This window comes from Podarcis erhardii, assembly GCF_964252035.2.
Source record: "Podarcis erhardii genome assembly, chromosome: 16".
NCBI lineage: Eukaryota > Metazoa > Chordata > Lepidosauria > Squamata > Lacertidae > Podarcis > Podarcis erhardii.
The window spans coordinates 30,444,591-30,459,591 of NC_138514.1; the positions used below are offsets into that span (position 1 = coordinate 30,444,591).

Below are 15,001 nucleotides of genomic sequence, written 5' to 3' on the forward strand. Positions count from 1 at the left end.
GCCACTAAGTCTTGGTTGACCTCTGTCTGTCTGTCTTTCCCATCATTCCTGACCACTGGTCCTGCTAGCTTGGGGTGATGGGAGTTGTAGTCCAAAACCCTGCCCTAGGTGCTGGGGAGTGACTGTTCATATCTTGCTTCTTGGCTTCCAAGAGGCATCCCGTTGGCCACTGTGAAAAGCAATATGTAGGGCTAGATAGGCTTTTGGTCAAACCTGGTAGGACTCGTATTATGTCCCGCTTATAACACCTTCATAAGGACAGAGGTTGCATGTGGAAGATGAGAGTGAAACTTGGAATAAGGAGAGCTGCTTGGTTATTAGGCCATTTTGAAGGTTGTATATCCAGTTGGAAAGAACTGAGGACATACATACATACAAATATGCATACGTAATTTTATCTGTACGCCACCTTTCCATTGTTAAAACCATGCTCAAGGTGGCTTACAACATGAAAAAATGCATAGTTACAACGTAACAAATGTAATAAATAATAAATAATAAATAAAGCATCCAAAAATACACAATCAAATTGAACCATTTCCACATAAATCACAGTAAGATCTAAAGATTAAAGATGCAAAAAATTAATATCAGCCAACAACCCTCTTCGAACAATACCCCAACCTAAGGGTCTGTTCAGCAGCTTCAGCTTTTGTAGATGGAGTCAGTCAGGAACCTGCCCTCCCTGGTGGGAAAAGGCCTGCAAGGCAGGGAGCAGGTCTTCCAGGACTCATAGCTAAGATTAGGAGAACTTGAGCTTGCCTTTCTCAAGGGTACACTGAGTAGAATTGCAATGTCAGGATATGGAACATGAATGTATCACCTTTCTGAAAAAGGCAGAAATGTGCAGATGCACCCCATTCACAAAATTCACATTTTTGCCAAGTCCTTATAAAAGTGTGCTTATTGCATCCCCACAACAAAACTACTGAAGTCTTGGATTTTAATGTATTTTTGGTCTCTGTGGCAGCCGCCCAGAGTGGCTGGGGAAACCCAGCCAGATGGGTGGGGTACAAATAAATTATTATTATTATTATTATTATTATTATTATTATTATTATTATTGGAGTGTGATGTGTGCATTCAAACATTTGCCACATTGATACAGTCAAGTCGTCTCACTGGGACTTTGACTTGAGTGTATGTGGAATGCCATTTAGGATAGGGTTTCCTCTTATAAAGCAAACATGAGATGAATGCAGCCATAGAAGCACCAATCATATGCAGCATTCAGACCCATGGGAAAGTGAATTTACTGTGTCATGTAGGGGCATAATATAATTAACCTCACTAAGTAGCCAGATTCCACTTTCCCACTTACCAATAAATCAGTAAGAGCTTTACAACGGGGATCTACTGTAGACCAGTGGCACTTCAGATGTGGTTGAACTTTGATCCTCATCATCATTGACCATTGCTAGCTGGACCTAATGAGAGCTGGAATCCCACAACAGCTGGAGGCTACAGATTTCTTATTCCTGGTTTGCAGAGTACCACTCTATGCTCACTTCTAATGTCTGAATTGTCTCATTCACCAGCTCAGTCTGTTTCATTATTTTCTTAGTGCATGGCTTTGAAAGTGCTTGACATAGTGCAACTGAAGCAAAGCAGGTCATGGTCTGGCCAGGGCTTGGATTGGATGACAACCATGAGAGTGAGATGAGAGATTTTACAACCATGAGAGATTTTACAACCGTGAGATTTTTACCATTTTAAGATTCATAAGGGAAGAAAGGCAGGGCATTTAATGTAAAAAGTAATGGCTGTTAAATGAGAAGAGGCTCAGATCTTACTGTTATGGCTAAGTGGTGTCATTTTCATAGCCTCTTGTGTTTTTGCTTCTTTTACAGAAACCAGGAAAATGGTGCGCTATGCATGTCCATATTGCTTGGCAAATATACCATCATCAACAGAAAGTGAAGGTGAGTCCCTTTGGGCAAGTGAAACCTTCCTAAGGGAATACAAAGGAGCATGTTTAGGGGGAGGGGCCAAAGCTACACAGCTAGAGCATGTGCTTTGTATAGTAAGGTGCAATGTCCAGTCCTTGGCATTTTAGTTTAGAAAGATCACATAGCAGATGATGGAGAACACCCTTTGCTTCCCAACAGCCACTGCTAGTTAGAGCAGAGCTAGGTAGTCTGACCTAGTCTAAGGTAGCTCTTTATGTTCCCCTGTATTTTGCTCATTATTGATTTATTTATAAAAAAATATTTGTATGCTACTATTAAAAAAAATTAATCAAAGCAGTTTACCTCAAACATACATACAATAAAAGCCATGTAAAAAATTAAAATCAAAGATCAACTCTTACCCATAGATATTTTCTTAATTCCACGCATAAACTTGGTGGCATAGAAAAGTTTTCAGCAGATGTTTCAAAACTAAAACCAAAGCTATCTGCTTAATCTCTGTTGGCAGAGCATTCCACTGGGCTGGGCCAATGTCTTGTTCATGATTGTGGTTTGTTTCCTGTTTGTTTTTCCTATTACAGAAACAGATGCAATCAGATCCCCATAAACTGGATTTTGGCCTGAAACCTGAATTTCTGAGTCGGCCACCAGGTCCTAGTCTCTTTGGGGCCATCCACCATCCCCATGACTTAGCTCGGCCCTCCACTCTCTTCTCTGCAGCCAGTGAGTATGCATATCACTGATCCATTATTGAAGAACATAGTACAAGCCTGCTGGATCAGGCCAAAGACCCACCTAGTTCTGCATCTTGTGGTGGCCGAGCCGATGCCTGTGAGGAAACTCACAGGCAGGACCCAGTCACAAGAGCCCTCTGCCCTCATGCAGTTTCCATCAGCTGGTATTCAGAAGCATTGCTGCCTCTAACAGTGGAGGCAGAACATAGCCTTTGTTAGTCTTGTCCTCCACGAATTTGTCTAATCCTATTTTAAAGCCATCCAAGTTGGTAGTTGTCACTGCCTCCTTCGGGAGCAAACTCCATGTGTGCTGTGTGACTAAATAAAAGGTGGAAAAAGCAAGTAAGGAATGTGGCCAGTCTTCTCAGAGCAATTCTGAAGGAAAACCGAAAACATGCATAGGAATAATCTGTGCTGACTATGAGTCCCTGGGGATGCCTGAAGCTGTCTTAGTCAGGAAGAGTCAGGCTAGAATTTCAGGACCCTGGATAGCTCCGAACAGGCAAATCTTTCCAATGATTCCCTGCTCCCCTCCACTTCCAATTGGAATCAAGTGTGGGTGAGAGTGGGCCCACACCCTTAGTCACCCCCCTTCTGCGGAGCCTCACCACCCTCTACGTGTGGGGAGCTGAATGTCTGCTGCAATGAGCCTTCCAAACTTGTGCAGACTCCCCATGCAATTTCAGAACCGTTCATAACCATGGCTTTAAAGCTGGTTGTCCCAGGATCTACAATGTGCAATGCGAGTGTAGCATCCCTGGCAGAGGGCAGTCTGGCCTCTGCTTAAATACTTCCAGCAAAGGAGTCTCTCAAAAGCCTCCTGTAGAGAGACATGCTGGAAGTGTCCTAATGATACATCTGCATGAGATCAGGTGACAAGACCAACACAGCATCTAGGTGAACCAAATTTGGAATGCAATCCCAGTTTTGCCAGAAACACCTGTGTACAATGTCCAGTGACTATAAACACGTTTGTCAGCCATTTTTCATCAAACTGTTTACTGGGCTACAAGGGAAGGTCTCAATATACAGTATACCCCTCAGTTCTAGAAGACAGGACCTGCTTTCAGCATTGTGATATGTTGGCACTGTGTATCTTCTCTGAACCTGCTATTCAAGTGTTGTTTTATTTTTGCTTTTGAATTTGTCCTGATAGGTGCTGCCCACCCAGCCGCACCCCCTTTTGGCCCTCACCCCCATCACAGCAACTTCCTCAACCCTGCTGCTCATTTAGGTAAGTAGGCATTACCAACTTGTAATAAGCTGCCAAGCAACTGTGGCAATGGGCCCATCACCCTTGAGAGCATTTTTTACATGATTTAGTGCAGAAGGAGCCAACACAATGCCCTCCAGATGTTGCTGTACATTAGCTATGCTGACTGGGACCGAAGGGAGCCAGAGTGCATCAGGACGCCACAACATGGGCTCCCTCTAAGACCCCATCTAAACCATACAGTGGTACCTCGGATTACAGATGCTTCAGGTTACAGACTCCGCTAACCCAGAAACAGTACCTTGGATTAAGAACTTTGCTTCAGGATGAGAACAGAAATTGCACGGCGGTGGAGCGGCGGTGGCAGGAGGCCCCATTAGCTAAAGTAGTGCTTCAGGTTAAGAACAGTTTCAGGTTAAGAACGGACCTCCAGAACGAATTAAGTTATTAACCTGAAGTACCACTGTATATTTTAAGCAGTATCATACCACTTTAAACAGGCATGCCTTGCCCCCAAAGAACCCCGGGAACTGTAGTTTAAGGGTGCTGAGAGTCATTAGGAGACCCCTATTCTCTTCACAGAGCTACAACTCCCAAAGTGGTTTATCAATCTGACACTCCCCCCGCCCCATTTAAATGCCGACAGTGAAGGAGATTGCACCATCAGTTCTCATCAAATAGCTCTTATAATTAGGAAATTTGTCTGAGTGTCCAGCTATTTCCCTGCAATCCTAGTCCTGGAAATTCTGCTTCATCTTTTGCATTTCAGCCCTGCAGATACACTTCATGGGGGCGGGGGCATCTCGTGACATTCACATATTCAGGAGTGCTATTATATTTATATTATTTTCACGCCGTTCTTCAATTCACAGTCATTTGGGCAGCACCTTAAAGAAGGAAGTGAAACAAAATACACTTTTTTAAAAAGAGCCAAAAGAGGAAAAAATACCCAGCAGGGGAAAGAGGCAGGTGTGAGGATTATATATATCTGAAAGGCCAAAGGTTGCGTGCAGCTGCTGTAGGATTGCAGTTGCCCTCTTTGGGAAAGAAAAAAATTATGAGTTTTGCCAGTAGAATCAATAGGAGAACCTTTGCCTGGTTTAAAAGATCCCTGGAATTCCCTCCTTCCTCCCCCTGTTCTGTAATAAGGGCTGAAAGAGATTTTGGGGAGCATATATGTGGAGGCGGAGAGGGAAGAAGGTTGTGTTGTGCAAGAGTAAATCCTTGTGCTACTGGAATGAGTGTACTGGAAACTGCCCAGGGTTTATTCCTGACTGCAGCTTATCGTTATGTGAGAACGAGGCCTTTGCTATTTAGAGAGAGTGCACACACATATTCCACTTCTGACATTTCAAAATCTGCTGTTCCTCCTAGGAAACAAGCAGAGTGGAACTCAAGGGATATAAGCGTTATGAGACAATATTGGGTAGAACTGGGGAGAGGCCACTTCTTTCTTATATTGGGGGTTATGAGGCAGGACACTGGGATGAAAATAGGGCATCCACCCTAAAGGAATCACCTACCCAAATTATCCATGGGTGACCCTGGGAAGAATGCTGTATCCACCTAAATTTTACTTGGAATAGACCCATTGACCTATATTAGCCATGTCCATCAATGTCAATGGGTCTAGAGTCGAGCTTGCATTGGATAGATCAGGCTTCCTCAACCTTGGCCCTCTGGATGTTTTTGGCCTACAACTCCCATGATCCCTAGCTAGCAGGACCAGTGGTCAGGGATGATGGGAATTGTAGTCTCAAAACATCTGGAGGGCCAAGGTTGAGGAAGCCTGGGATAGATCATTGTGTTTTCTTTGTAATACACATCTAGCCATAAATGCTCCATCATAGGTAACGCCCTTCCCATTAGTCTCTTTCCATTTGGTTTCAGAGACATTTAATCGGCCCACGATGTTCACCAGCCTTGCAGCTGTGAGCGGCAATGCCTTCGGGGGACTCGGGAACCCTGCCGTTAGTGAGTAAATTCTCCCAGCTGTGGCTGTGTTTGGTTTGCATTATCATCAAGGATGCTAAACCATGGCTAATTGGTGTCCCCCCAAAAGGAAAGGACTGCCTCTGTTTCTCAAAACCCTTGGGCCTCCTGAAACCCTCTTCTGTGGCCTAGTTCTCACAGGTATGGAGAACCTGAGTCTAGGGCAGGTACGAGGATCTTAATGGCCCTGCAGGCAGCACTGGACTTGACCACCCTCTTGACCACGCTGGGTGAGCTGGTAGGAATTGGGAGTCCAAGAAGTTATAGAGGGACACAGGTTCCTCACTCCTGCAGCACTTCAGTCTATAGGTGGAGGGCTCAACATGCATGCATGCTCCTCTACACATACACAAGAAGTCCCCTGCACATAGGAAACCAGCATGTTGTCCTTTCACTTGAAATATTAGCCTTCTGTATGCAAGGAACATTCATTGATGTGATGCCTTGCCTGCAGTCTGAAGTAGTGAAATTCCAAGTCGTATTGCTTATATAAAAATAATAACTGAAACTGTATATACACATGAGAGTCATAAAATTTAAAAGAACTCACCATGTGCATTGGGGGAGCCATCACACCATGAAATCCCTTCATCAATAGTGTTGGCAAGCAGTGGTCCCCAATTCATGTGGTGAGTTGTATTAAATGTTAACGGGTAGGCTGGGTTTATTTGTTTAAAGAAAACTCACCATAAAGAGAATTTTCAGAAGAGACATTACCCAAGGTAGGCTCTTTTCAGACATTTAAATGCACAGTTGAGTCCAACCAAGGCCTACTCAGAGTAGACTCACTGACTTCAAGGACAGCCCCAAATAGTGTGTGTTGAAGTAGCCCAGGAAAACAACTGAGGCCAAGCTATTCTGATCTAGGATATACACCTCACTCAGTTTTGCATGCCAACCCTAGGATACCAAAGGGCAATCCCATTCTGGAGAATAATTTGTGGACTTAGGATGCTCTTGCATTATTTCTGGTGAGCTGCTATACCTTGTTTCCAGGCCTGATCCAGTCAAATTTCACCTACATCCCTGGTCCCCAAAATATAAATGTTCAAGTAATATAGCATATATAGCACTCCTGCTTTTATGAATGTTTTGTAAATTGTGGAAAGTTCTGGTACATTCACAAGCTACTAAAGTAAAAAGTGGTCATATTTAAAAGGGCTTTTATACAACGGGATTTGCTTGCAAATCATGCTAACCAACAGAGAAATCCACAACTTTTGAAAAATGGGCTTTCATGTTTCTGAAAATTACGAGATGGAGCCTAGAGGGATGTTTCCAGTGTAGGCCATTGACAGGGCCTACTCCCTTGAGTTGGAAAACAAATTCTAGCAAGTGGTTGACCACATTGGTCTTGGATACAGTGTGGGCAAAAGAAACAGCTAGCTGAGAGAACCCGAAATCAAGGAACAGGTGTTAAATTGGCTCATCTTCAACTCTGAAGAGAATCTGGATTTGGGTTTATACATGGCCCCATCTGCACTATACATTTCAAGCAGTATCATAGCACTTGAATCAACCATAGTTTCCCCCCCCACACACAAAAATCATGGGAACTTTAGTCTGTTAAGCATGCTGAGAGTCGTTAGGAGACTCCCACAGAGTTGTATTTCCCAGAGTTCCCTAGGAAAAGGGATTGATTTTCAACCATTCTGGAAATTGTAGCTCTATGAAGGGAATAGAGGTCTCCTAACAACTATCAGCACCCGTAATAGATTGCAATTCTCAGTTTTCCTTGCGGGAAGCCATGGCAGGTCCAATCTTGTTCCTAGTTTCCCACTATCTTCTTCTTCTTGGTTTTTTGTTTTTTGTTTTGTTTTTTTTGTTTTTTTGTCCTGATGGGCCTTTGCCTTGTATTACTGTGTTTGTGTCTCTTTTTTTGCCACTGCAGAGGTTTTTGTGATGAATGACCATTGTGCTTGCTTATTTCTTAACATATCTATTTCTTTGGTTTTCTCTAGTTGTGTCAGCTGCTCACTGTGAACAGAAAAGCCACAGTATAAGTGGTTTAAAACAAAGTGGGGTTCTAGCCAATATTAATCCAACTCAGAGTAGACCTATTGAAAATATTGGGTATTGCAAACTTGGATCTACTCTGAATGAAGCTTAGTTGACTTGGCTGTATCCACTGCAAGTCAGAACCATTGAAATTAATGACTAACCTAGCTCCATTCATTTCAGTGGAGCAGAAGTTAGTTGAGATAGCTCAGCTGGTAGAGCATGAGACTCTTAATCTCAGGGCCATGGGTTCAAGCCCCATGTTGGATCAAAGATTCTTGCACTGCAGGAGGTTGGACTATATGATCCTCATGATACAACTCTACAATTATGTGATTCAGAATACACCCCAAATATTCCAACTGCACCAAATTATCAGAGGCCATCTTTGGTTTCCAGTGTTTGTGCCACTAGTAAGTGAAGATGTCAGAGAATTCCAAGAAAAGCAAAAATTTCTGGTATTCACTTGCCCAGTCCCAGTGGAATTAATGGACATGACTAGCTTCAAGTCCATTAAGTCCTGCGGGTCTGAGTAGAACCTGATTAGGTACAACCCAATATGAAATCTGAAGACTGAAATGACCCAACCAGCCAAAATGATGGAGTATCATTTCAAATACTGGGCAAATAAGGCACCCAGAATGGATACAGGGCCAGTACCCATTTTACCTGCTTTCGGGTCAGGGTATTCCAAAGCTGATGTGCCACCCTCAAAAAGGCAGTCTCTTTCACAGATGCATAATGCACAAATAAGATTGAATGGCAAGTTGCCTTCCGAATGTGAGGATTACCCAATTCTAATGCTTATCTGTTAATCTCCTTTCCTTTTTCCAGCTCCCCAATATATGTATTCATTTTAAACTCTGAGTGCTGTAAAAATAATAAAAAAAAAAGCTTGGGTTTGATTGGTAAGTACCATCGACTGAGCAAATTGCTTCTTCTTTTTTTCTTTTCCCCCTTCACCATTTCAGCGCCCAACACTATGTTCGGCCACAAGGATTGCCCCAGTATGCAGAGCTTTAGCAACCCACACGAGCCCTGGAACCGCCTGCACCGAACTCCTCCTTCGTTCCCGACCCCTCCGCCCTGGCTCAAGCCAGGTGAGCTGGAACGCAGTTCATCTGCTGCAGCTCATGAGCGAGATAGAGATGTAGATAAAGGAGACTCTTCTCTTAGTAAAGATGACAAAGACAGGTATGAAAGAACACTTTTCTGAGCATCGTTGAGCGCAACGCCGGGGCAAGGAGCCGAGAGGCTTGTCATTCCTACTTATGCAACTACCAGGTCTTCCCAGAAGTTCCCTAATCATCGGCCACGCTGACTGGCTGCAGAGCCCTCTTCAGACATAGAACGGAACTGCAGCCATAGTATTGGTCCCCTTGATTGGCAGGTTCTGCGAGAAAACTCCGGATCAGTGGAGGCTGGTCCAAGAGGGCAAACAGGGCACTGTCCCAACAAGCTCAGTCTGCTCTGAGCCAGCTCCAACCTGCCTGCCCATCTACGTATAACCAGCCCAGGTGGTGAAACTGCCATTTTCTCATGATCACCTCTCGCGTGGGCATGTTTGATAGGGATGCAGGAGAGGGCCTTCTCAGTGGCTGCCGCTAGGCTTACTAGAGGCATGCTCTTGCTTGTTGTAGGTGAAGACTGTTCCTTCAGGCTTTAGGGAACCAACTGCTTTTTTTAATTATACGATCTGCTTTTTAATAGATTTGTTTTGGCATTGTTTTAATTCCATTATAGTTTAATTACTTTTATCTATTATCTCCTGGGGTGGTGGGAAGAGGTAGGAGATGATAGATGATAGATAGATAGATAGATAGATAGATAGGGACCACAACTCATTTGTAGAGCATCTGCTTTGCATGCAGAAGGTCTCAAGTTCAGTCTCCAGCATCTCCACTGAGAAAGACACCCTATCTGAAAGCCTGGAGAGCTTTTTGCAGTCACTGTGTAGACAATGCTGGGCTAAATGGACCCACCATATGACTCAGCTGAAAGGCAGCTTTCTATGTTCACAGTTAGTGTCCCACTGAAAACTAGTTACTGGGAGACATGTCAGATGGTTGACACCTGCCAGTTGAACTTGTGAGAAAGTATCTGGCTGGATACTTTTGAAAGCAGGATCCTGGACTAGATAGAAATTTTATCTTACACAGTAGGACTCTTCTTATAGAAAATATTGTTGTCGTCCTGGGACACAACAAAGTGTGTGTTGCCATCCTAACTCACTGTAACTCACTTGGACTTCTGAGTTGTCAACTCTACTGAAATTAAAGAAACTTCAGTGTATGGTAGGTGTGATGACAATTGATCCTTCAGATGTTGCTGAACTACAGCTCCCATCAGCCCTAGCAAGCATGGCCGATGGCCATGGATGATGGAAGTTGTGGTTCAGCAATACCTGGAGGGCCAAAGGTTCTCCACACCTGGTGTATGCTATTGAGAAATGAGTTGCAAGCTTTGGGTTTAGACCTCTACTTTCTGTAGTGTCCTGCAACAGATAACTGTTGTGCTTTCCTTCATCTAGGGAGAGTATAGAGAAAAGACACTCCAGCCATCCTTCTCCTGCACCTGTCCATTCTGTGAGCTCCCTTGGACATGGCCGTAGCTCAGCTGAGCAGATAAGGAGCCACCTGAACCCAGAGATACGGGAAAAAGAAAAACCCAAAGAGCGCGAGAGGGATCAGTCCGAACCTCGGAAAGATGTTAACGTTGATGAGCACAAGGCAAAGGACAACTATATTTCAGACAAAGAAGGTCTAACCCATGAGAGCAGACCACTGGAAGAGTCTAAGCAATCATCCCGGGTACCTTCACCCTATACCAGGCCTGCTGTTGTGGAGAACACCAGACCTAACAGCACCTCTAGCCGAGATACCGAGAAAAAGAGTGAGCCTGCGTATGAGAGTCTGAAGAAATCCAGCGAAGTTAAAGTGAAGGAGGAAAGGAAGGAGGATCATGACATCCCACCTGAAGCTCCACAGACACACAGGCCGTCTGAACCACCACCACCACCAATGCCCACCTCCAATGTTCATCCAGGCCCTTTGGTGTCAATGCCCATGTCTGTGGGTGTTACCGGCATCCATCCCATGAACAATATCAGCGGTCTAGACAGGACTCGCATGATGACACCTTTTATGGGGATCAGCCCAATTCCAGGCAGCGAACGATTCCCTTACCCTTCCTTCCATTGGGACCCAATGAGGGATCCATTGAGAGATCCTTACCGAGACTTGGATATCCACCGGAGAGACCCTTTGGGCAGAGAGTTTCTCCTGAGGAATGACCCATTGCACCGTCTTTCTGCACCGAGGTTATATGATGCAGAGAGGTCGTTCAGGGACAGAGAACCACATGACTACAGTCACCATCACCACCCACTTTCGGTCGACCCTCGCCGTGAGCATGAGAGGGGGGCCCACCTGGACGAGAGAGAAAGGTTGCACATGCTCAGAGAGGACTATGAGCATGTACGGCTTCACTCTGTTCACCCTGCAGCTCTGGACGGCCATTTGCCTCACCCTAGCTTAATCACCCCAGGACTTCCAAGCATGCACTATCCCAGGGTCAGCCCCTCCTCAGGACTTCAGAATGGAATCCTCAATAAAAGCCCCCCAACGGCGGCTCTAAGTGCCCCTCCCCCTCTCATTTCGACTCTGGGACCTAGACCTAGCTCCCCGCGCAGGACTACTCCTTTGTCGTCAGAAATGCGGGACAGACCACCCTCACACACACTCAAGGACATAGAAGCACGATAAGGCAAACAGAATCAGACCAGGAGAGGACATTTTGTTAAATGGAATGTCATTGCAGATCTTCTTACTCAACAAATTTAGACTTTGGTTATGACCCAACTGTATAAAAATGTATAGACTCAATTGTGCAAATATATTTGTTGGTTTTTTTTAAAAAAAAATGATGATGATGATGATGATATGATGTTGGGTTGTATATTATATGTTTTCAGAAACTTTAGACAAAAAAGTTGATGCATTTTCTTTATTCCCCCCAATTGTTTTGAACCCCCACCCCACCCCCCAGCAGGAGTAAGATGCTGCAAGTCAGTATCTTGGCTCTAAAAAAAAGTTCTCCCTCTTTTTTCTCCCCCTCCCCCCCCCCATGCTAAAATGATGGAAACTGTAGATCTTTCTTTTCCTTGCGAGATGTTTCCTCCCCCCCCCCATATTACTTCATGGGTTAATGGGTCATTTATGCAAAATGGGTAAGATGAAAGCTTTACTTTGTAAATATGTAAATAGAAAGAAAGCTAAGTAACATAATACATTAATACTTCTTAAACTGTGCTCTTTGCAGACTTTTAATGGCGTGCAAGGCCACTGCTGAGTTGCCTGCAGCGTATTTCTTGTTATATGACAGCTAAATCCCTTCAGCTATGCAATGAATTCTAGGGCTTTTCACAAAAGCCTCTTTTAAACTCAAAGGAGCCTTGTCAACAAACTCAACCACCCACTTAGAAGTCATACTTTCCCTGAACATACTTTTCTCACCTGCTTGCCACCTTTTTTGATGAAAAAAAGTAAGCCATCCAAACTTCAGCAAACAGAACTTTAGTATCAGCTGCTGCTGCTGCTTATTACCACTTTTGTCTTGTGCTTTTCAGTTGCAAAGTGTTGTACAGTATTTGATCATGTCCGTCGTCCTTGTTGTAGCCCTACCGGGGTTACTAGGATTCACATTTTGCTTGAGTCTGAGGCCAGGACTTGCTCAAAGCAACTTAATGAATCCTTGGCCAGCCCAGGCCAAGAGCCAACACCAAATTTCTGTCCATGGTTTTACATTTTCTCTCTTTTGCTAAAGCCCCGTATCTTTCCCGGGAAGTCTCAAAAATGATGGTGCCTGCTTGTGTAAGGGTGCTACATCATGGCTCAGCTGTATGTGCAGTGATCTCTTAATTGAGGCAAGTGGGCAATTCCTCCAGTCCCTGATGTCACCTTCAAATTTCTGGTCCAACTATAGGGTTGCCAGAACGCTGGGGCTAACATAACTCCATTCAGCAAATGAGGCATTTGACTTCATAGAGTGGTGCTGAGCAGTCACTACCTGTATACCCCACTGGCTGGTTTCTAATTACCCCCTACTCTTCCCTGCCTGCCACTGCCTCTCCCAGATGGATGAAGCCATTTCCCAAAGGTGCTAAATTGCCAAGCAACTCATGAGTTGCTGGAAAAAGGGAGGGGGGGGTACTTCTTAACCACCACCAGTTGAACTTGAAGGAGCGTTGAGACGGAGGGAATAGGAAAGAGATGTCTCAGATGCCCCAAGATTGGGCCTTGTCCTGGTGACTCCATCCATTTTCTGAAGTTAGCTGCACCTAGACTATAGTGATGACAAAGCACACCCACATTGGAACCTTGCTCCCCCAAATGTGATGGTTTTAACCAGTGCTATTTTTCTAGAAAAAGAGGTGCCGTAACTCACCATGAACACCTCCCTCATTCTCTTAGAATGGCAATGGCACCCACTTGAGACGTGCCGGAACTGAGTTCCTGTGAGTTTCCCCCCCCCCCCAAAAAAGCCCTGGTTTTAACAGTGTCCCAGGAACAGGCTGTAAAGAAAATAAACAATGGAACTAATGTGTTCTTGTTTCCTTTTGTTATATATTGTTAATTCTGGAAGCTTGTGGGCTTATTCTGTAGAGTGGCAGGCCATAAATAGGTACCACAGTAACATTGATCCAATTTATTTCTAAATGCAGGGTGTTATGAACCTGGCACTTCTAGGGATATGCACAGTATAATTTTTAACACAGCTCCTCTTGGAAATGTCTGGTTATTCTGGATTTCATTGGTGTTGTGGGGACTGAGGGAGGGGCAGCCATTCATGCCTCCTGTTTTGGGTTGGATGCATATTTCCTCTCTTCCCATTTCCCCTGGTCAGCAGAAATCTGCTTCATTAAACAAGACATTTAGGCTGCAATGGTATATATGCTTACCTGGGAGTCCACCCCACTGAATTCAATGGGACTCACTTCTGAGTAGGCCTGTATGGATTGCGCTGGCTTTTCAGAAACAATTGCACTGTATGTTGATACTTCTTTCTTGCACAATCAATTATTGGATTAGTTTATTCATTTCATTTTTTTATTTTTTATTTTTGGTTGTAATTTCTGCTATTAGCTCAGCATGTTCTAACCACAGTGGCAATGGAATCACAAGATAAAAGATAAATATATATTAATTTTAAAGAATGGAAATTGTTTTAGCCTTTTTGAAAACCCCTGTTTTCATAAGTTTTATTTTTTACGTTGTGTTCTGTTTCGAAATAATTTGGAGAGAATATGACTTTATCAGGAAGCTTACAATATCTTGTCTACTACTGGACTGTAAAAAAAATATATATGTATGGAATAAAAAAAAATAGTTCCATTGGTCTTCTAGTGTATTAAAGTGGTATCTCAAGTTGTTTTCCTGTTTGAGAAAAAAGAAAAAGAGAAGTCTAATTACAGACAGCTGTTTCTAATGATCAGAATTCTATTTTAGTAGTCAACTAAAAAAGTTTTAGTTGTAAACTTCAGATTTTGTGAACTCCAGATGTTGTGCAGTGTTTTATAAAGAACAAGACAAAACGGACAAAAAAAAAAAAAAGACGTAAGAAAATCCTGGGGCGGGGGGGGATGTACACTGGCACTGTAGTGATAGCTTTCAGTATTGTAAAGAAATTGTTATATACAAATCTTTTTGCTGTTTCTCCTGTATGTAATAAAGTCCTTTCTAGATCCTATGTGAAAAGGAAACAAAAAATACAAAAAACCCTGAAGCGACATTCAATCCACAGCATGTTCCCTCATGAGCGAAGACTTGTGTAATGTAAATCTGTGCCATGTTATTAAAAAATGTGAACTAAACTGGTAGGCGCTTCTTTGTTTGGAGTGACCCTCAAGAGGAGGCCTAGGAAGGTTGGTGGGAGCCCATAGGATCTACTGACTCCACCCATTCCCAGCTGTGGCTCCGCCCACTCCCAGTAGGCAGCTCCTGCCAGAACGTGACCATCAACAGAACTGAAGTCTTCCACTCCTGCTAGAGTGGTGTATTCAGACATGGGGAATAGTTGTTTGCTAGCATTCCTTTCACTCTGCAGTACCTGTTGTGTTATGGAATGGGCTTCTTGACTAATATATTGGCATATCA

The 15,001-nt window shown here is 43.8% G+C and overlaps 1 protein-coding gene across 10 annotated transcripts in view; it reads left to right on the plus strand.

Moving 5' to 3' along the window:
• AUTS2 (activator of transcription and developmental regulator AUTS2) overlaps window positions 1–14,718 on the plus strand; it is a 690,192-nt gene extending 675,474 nt beyond the window's left edge. For 5 of the 10 annotated variants that reach the window (XM_081843448.1, XM_081843453.1, XM_081843451.1 and 2 more), the window contains 6 exons: window positions 1,851–1,922; window positions 2,492–2,633; window positions 3,786–3,878; window positions 5,748–5,831; window positions 8,819–9,041; window positions 10,378–14,718. In XM_081843448.1, coding sequence (XP_081699574.1) covers window positions 1,851–1,922; window positions 2,492–2,633; window positions 3,786–3,878; window positions 5,748–5,831; window positions 8,819–9,041; window positions 10,378–11,611 — 1,848 coding nt within the window. In that variant the 3' untranslated portion in view covers window positions 11,612–14,718. The remainder of the gene's footprint in view (window positions 1–1,850; window positions 1,923–2,491; window positions 2,634–3,785; window positions 3,879–5,747; window positions 5,832–8,818; window positions 9,042–10,377) is intronic. The other 5 variants (XM_081843450.1, XM_081843452.1, XM_081843449.1 and 2 more) reach the window with 3 other exon arrangements.
• The last annotated feature ends 283 nt before the right edge of the window (window positions 14,719–15,001 follow it).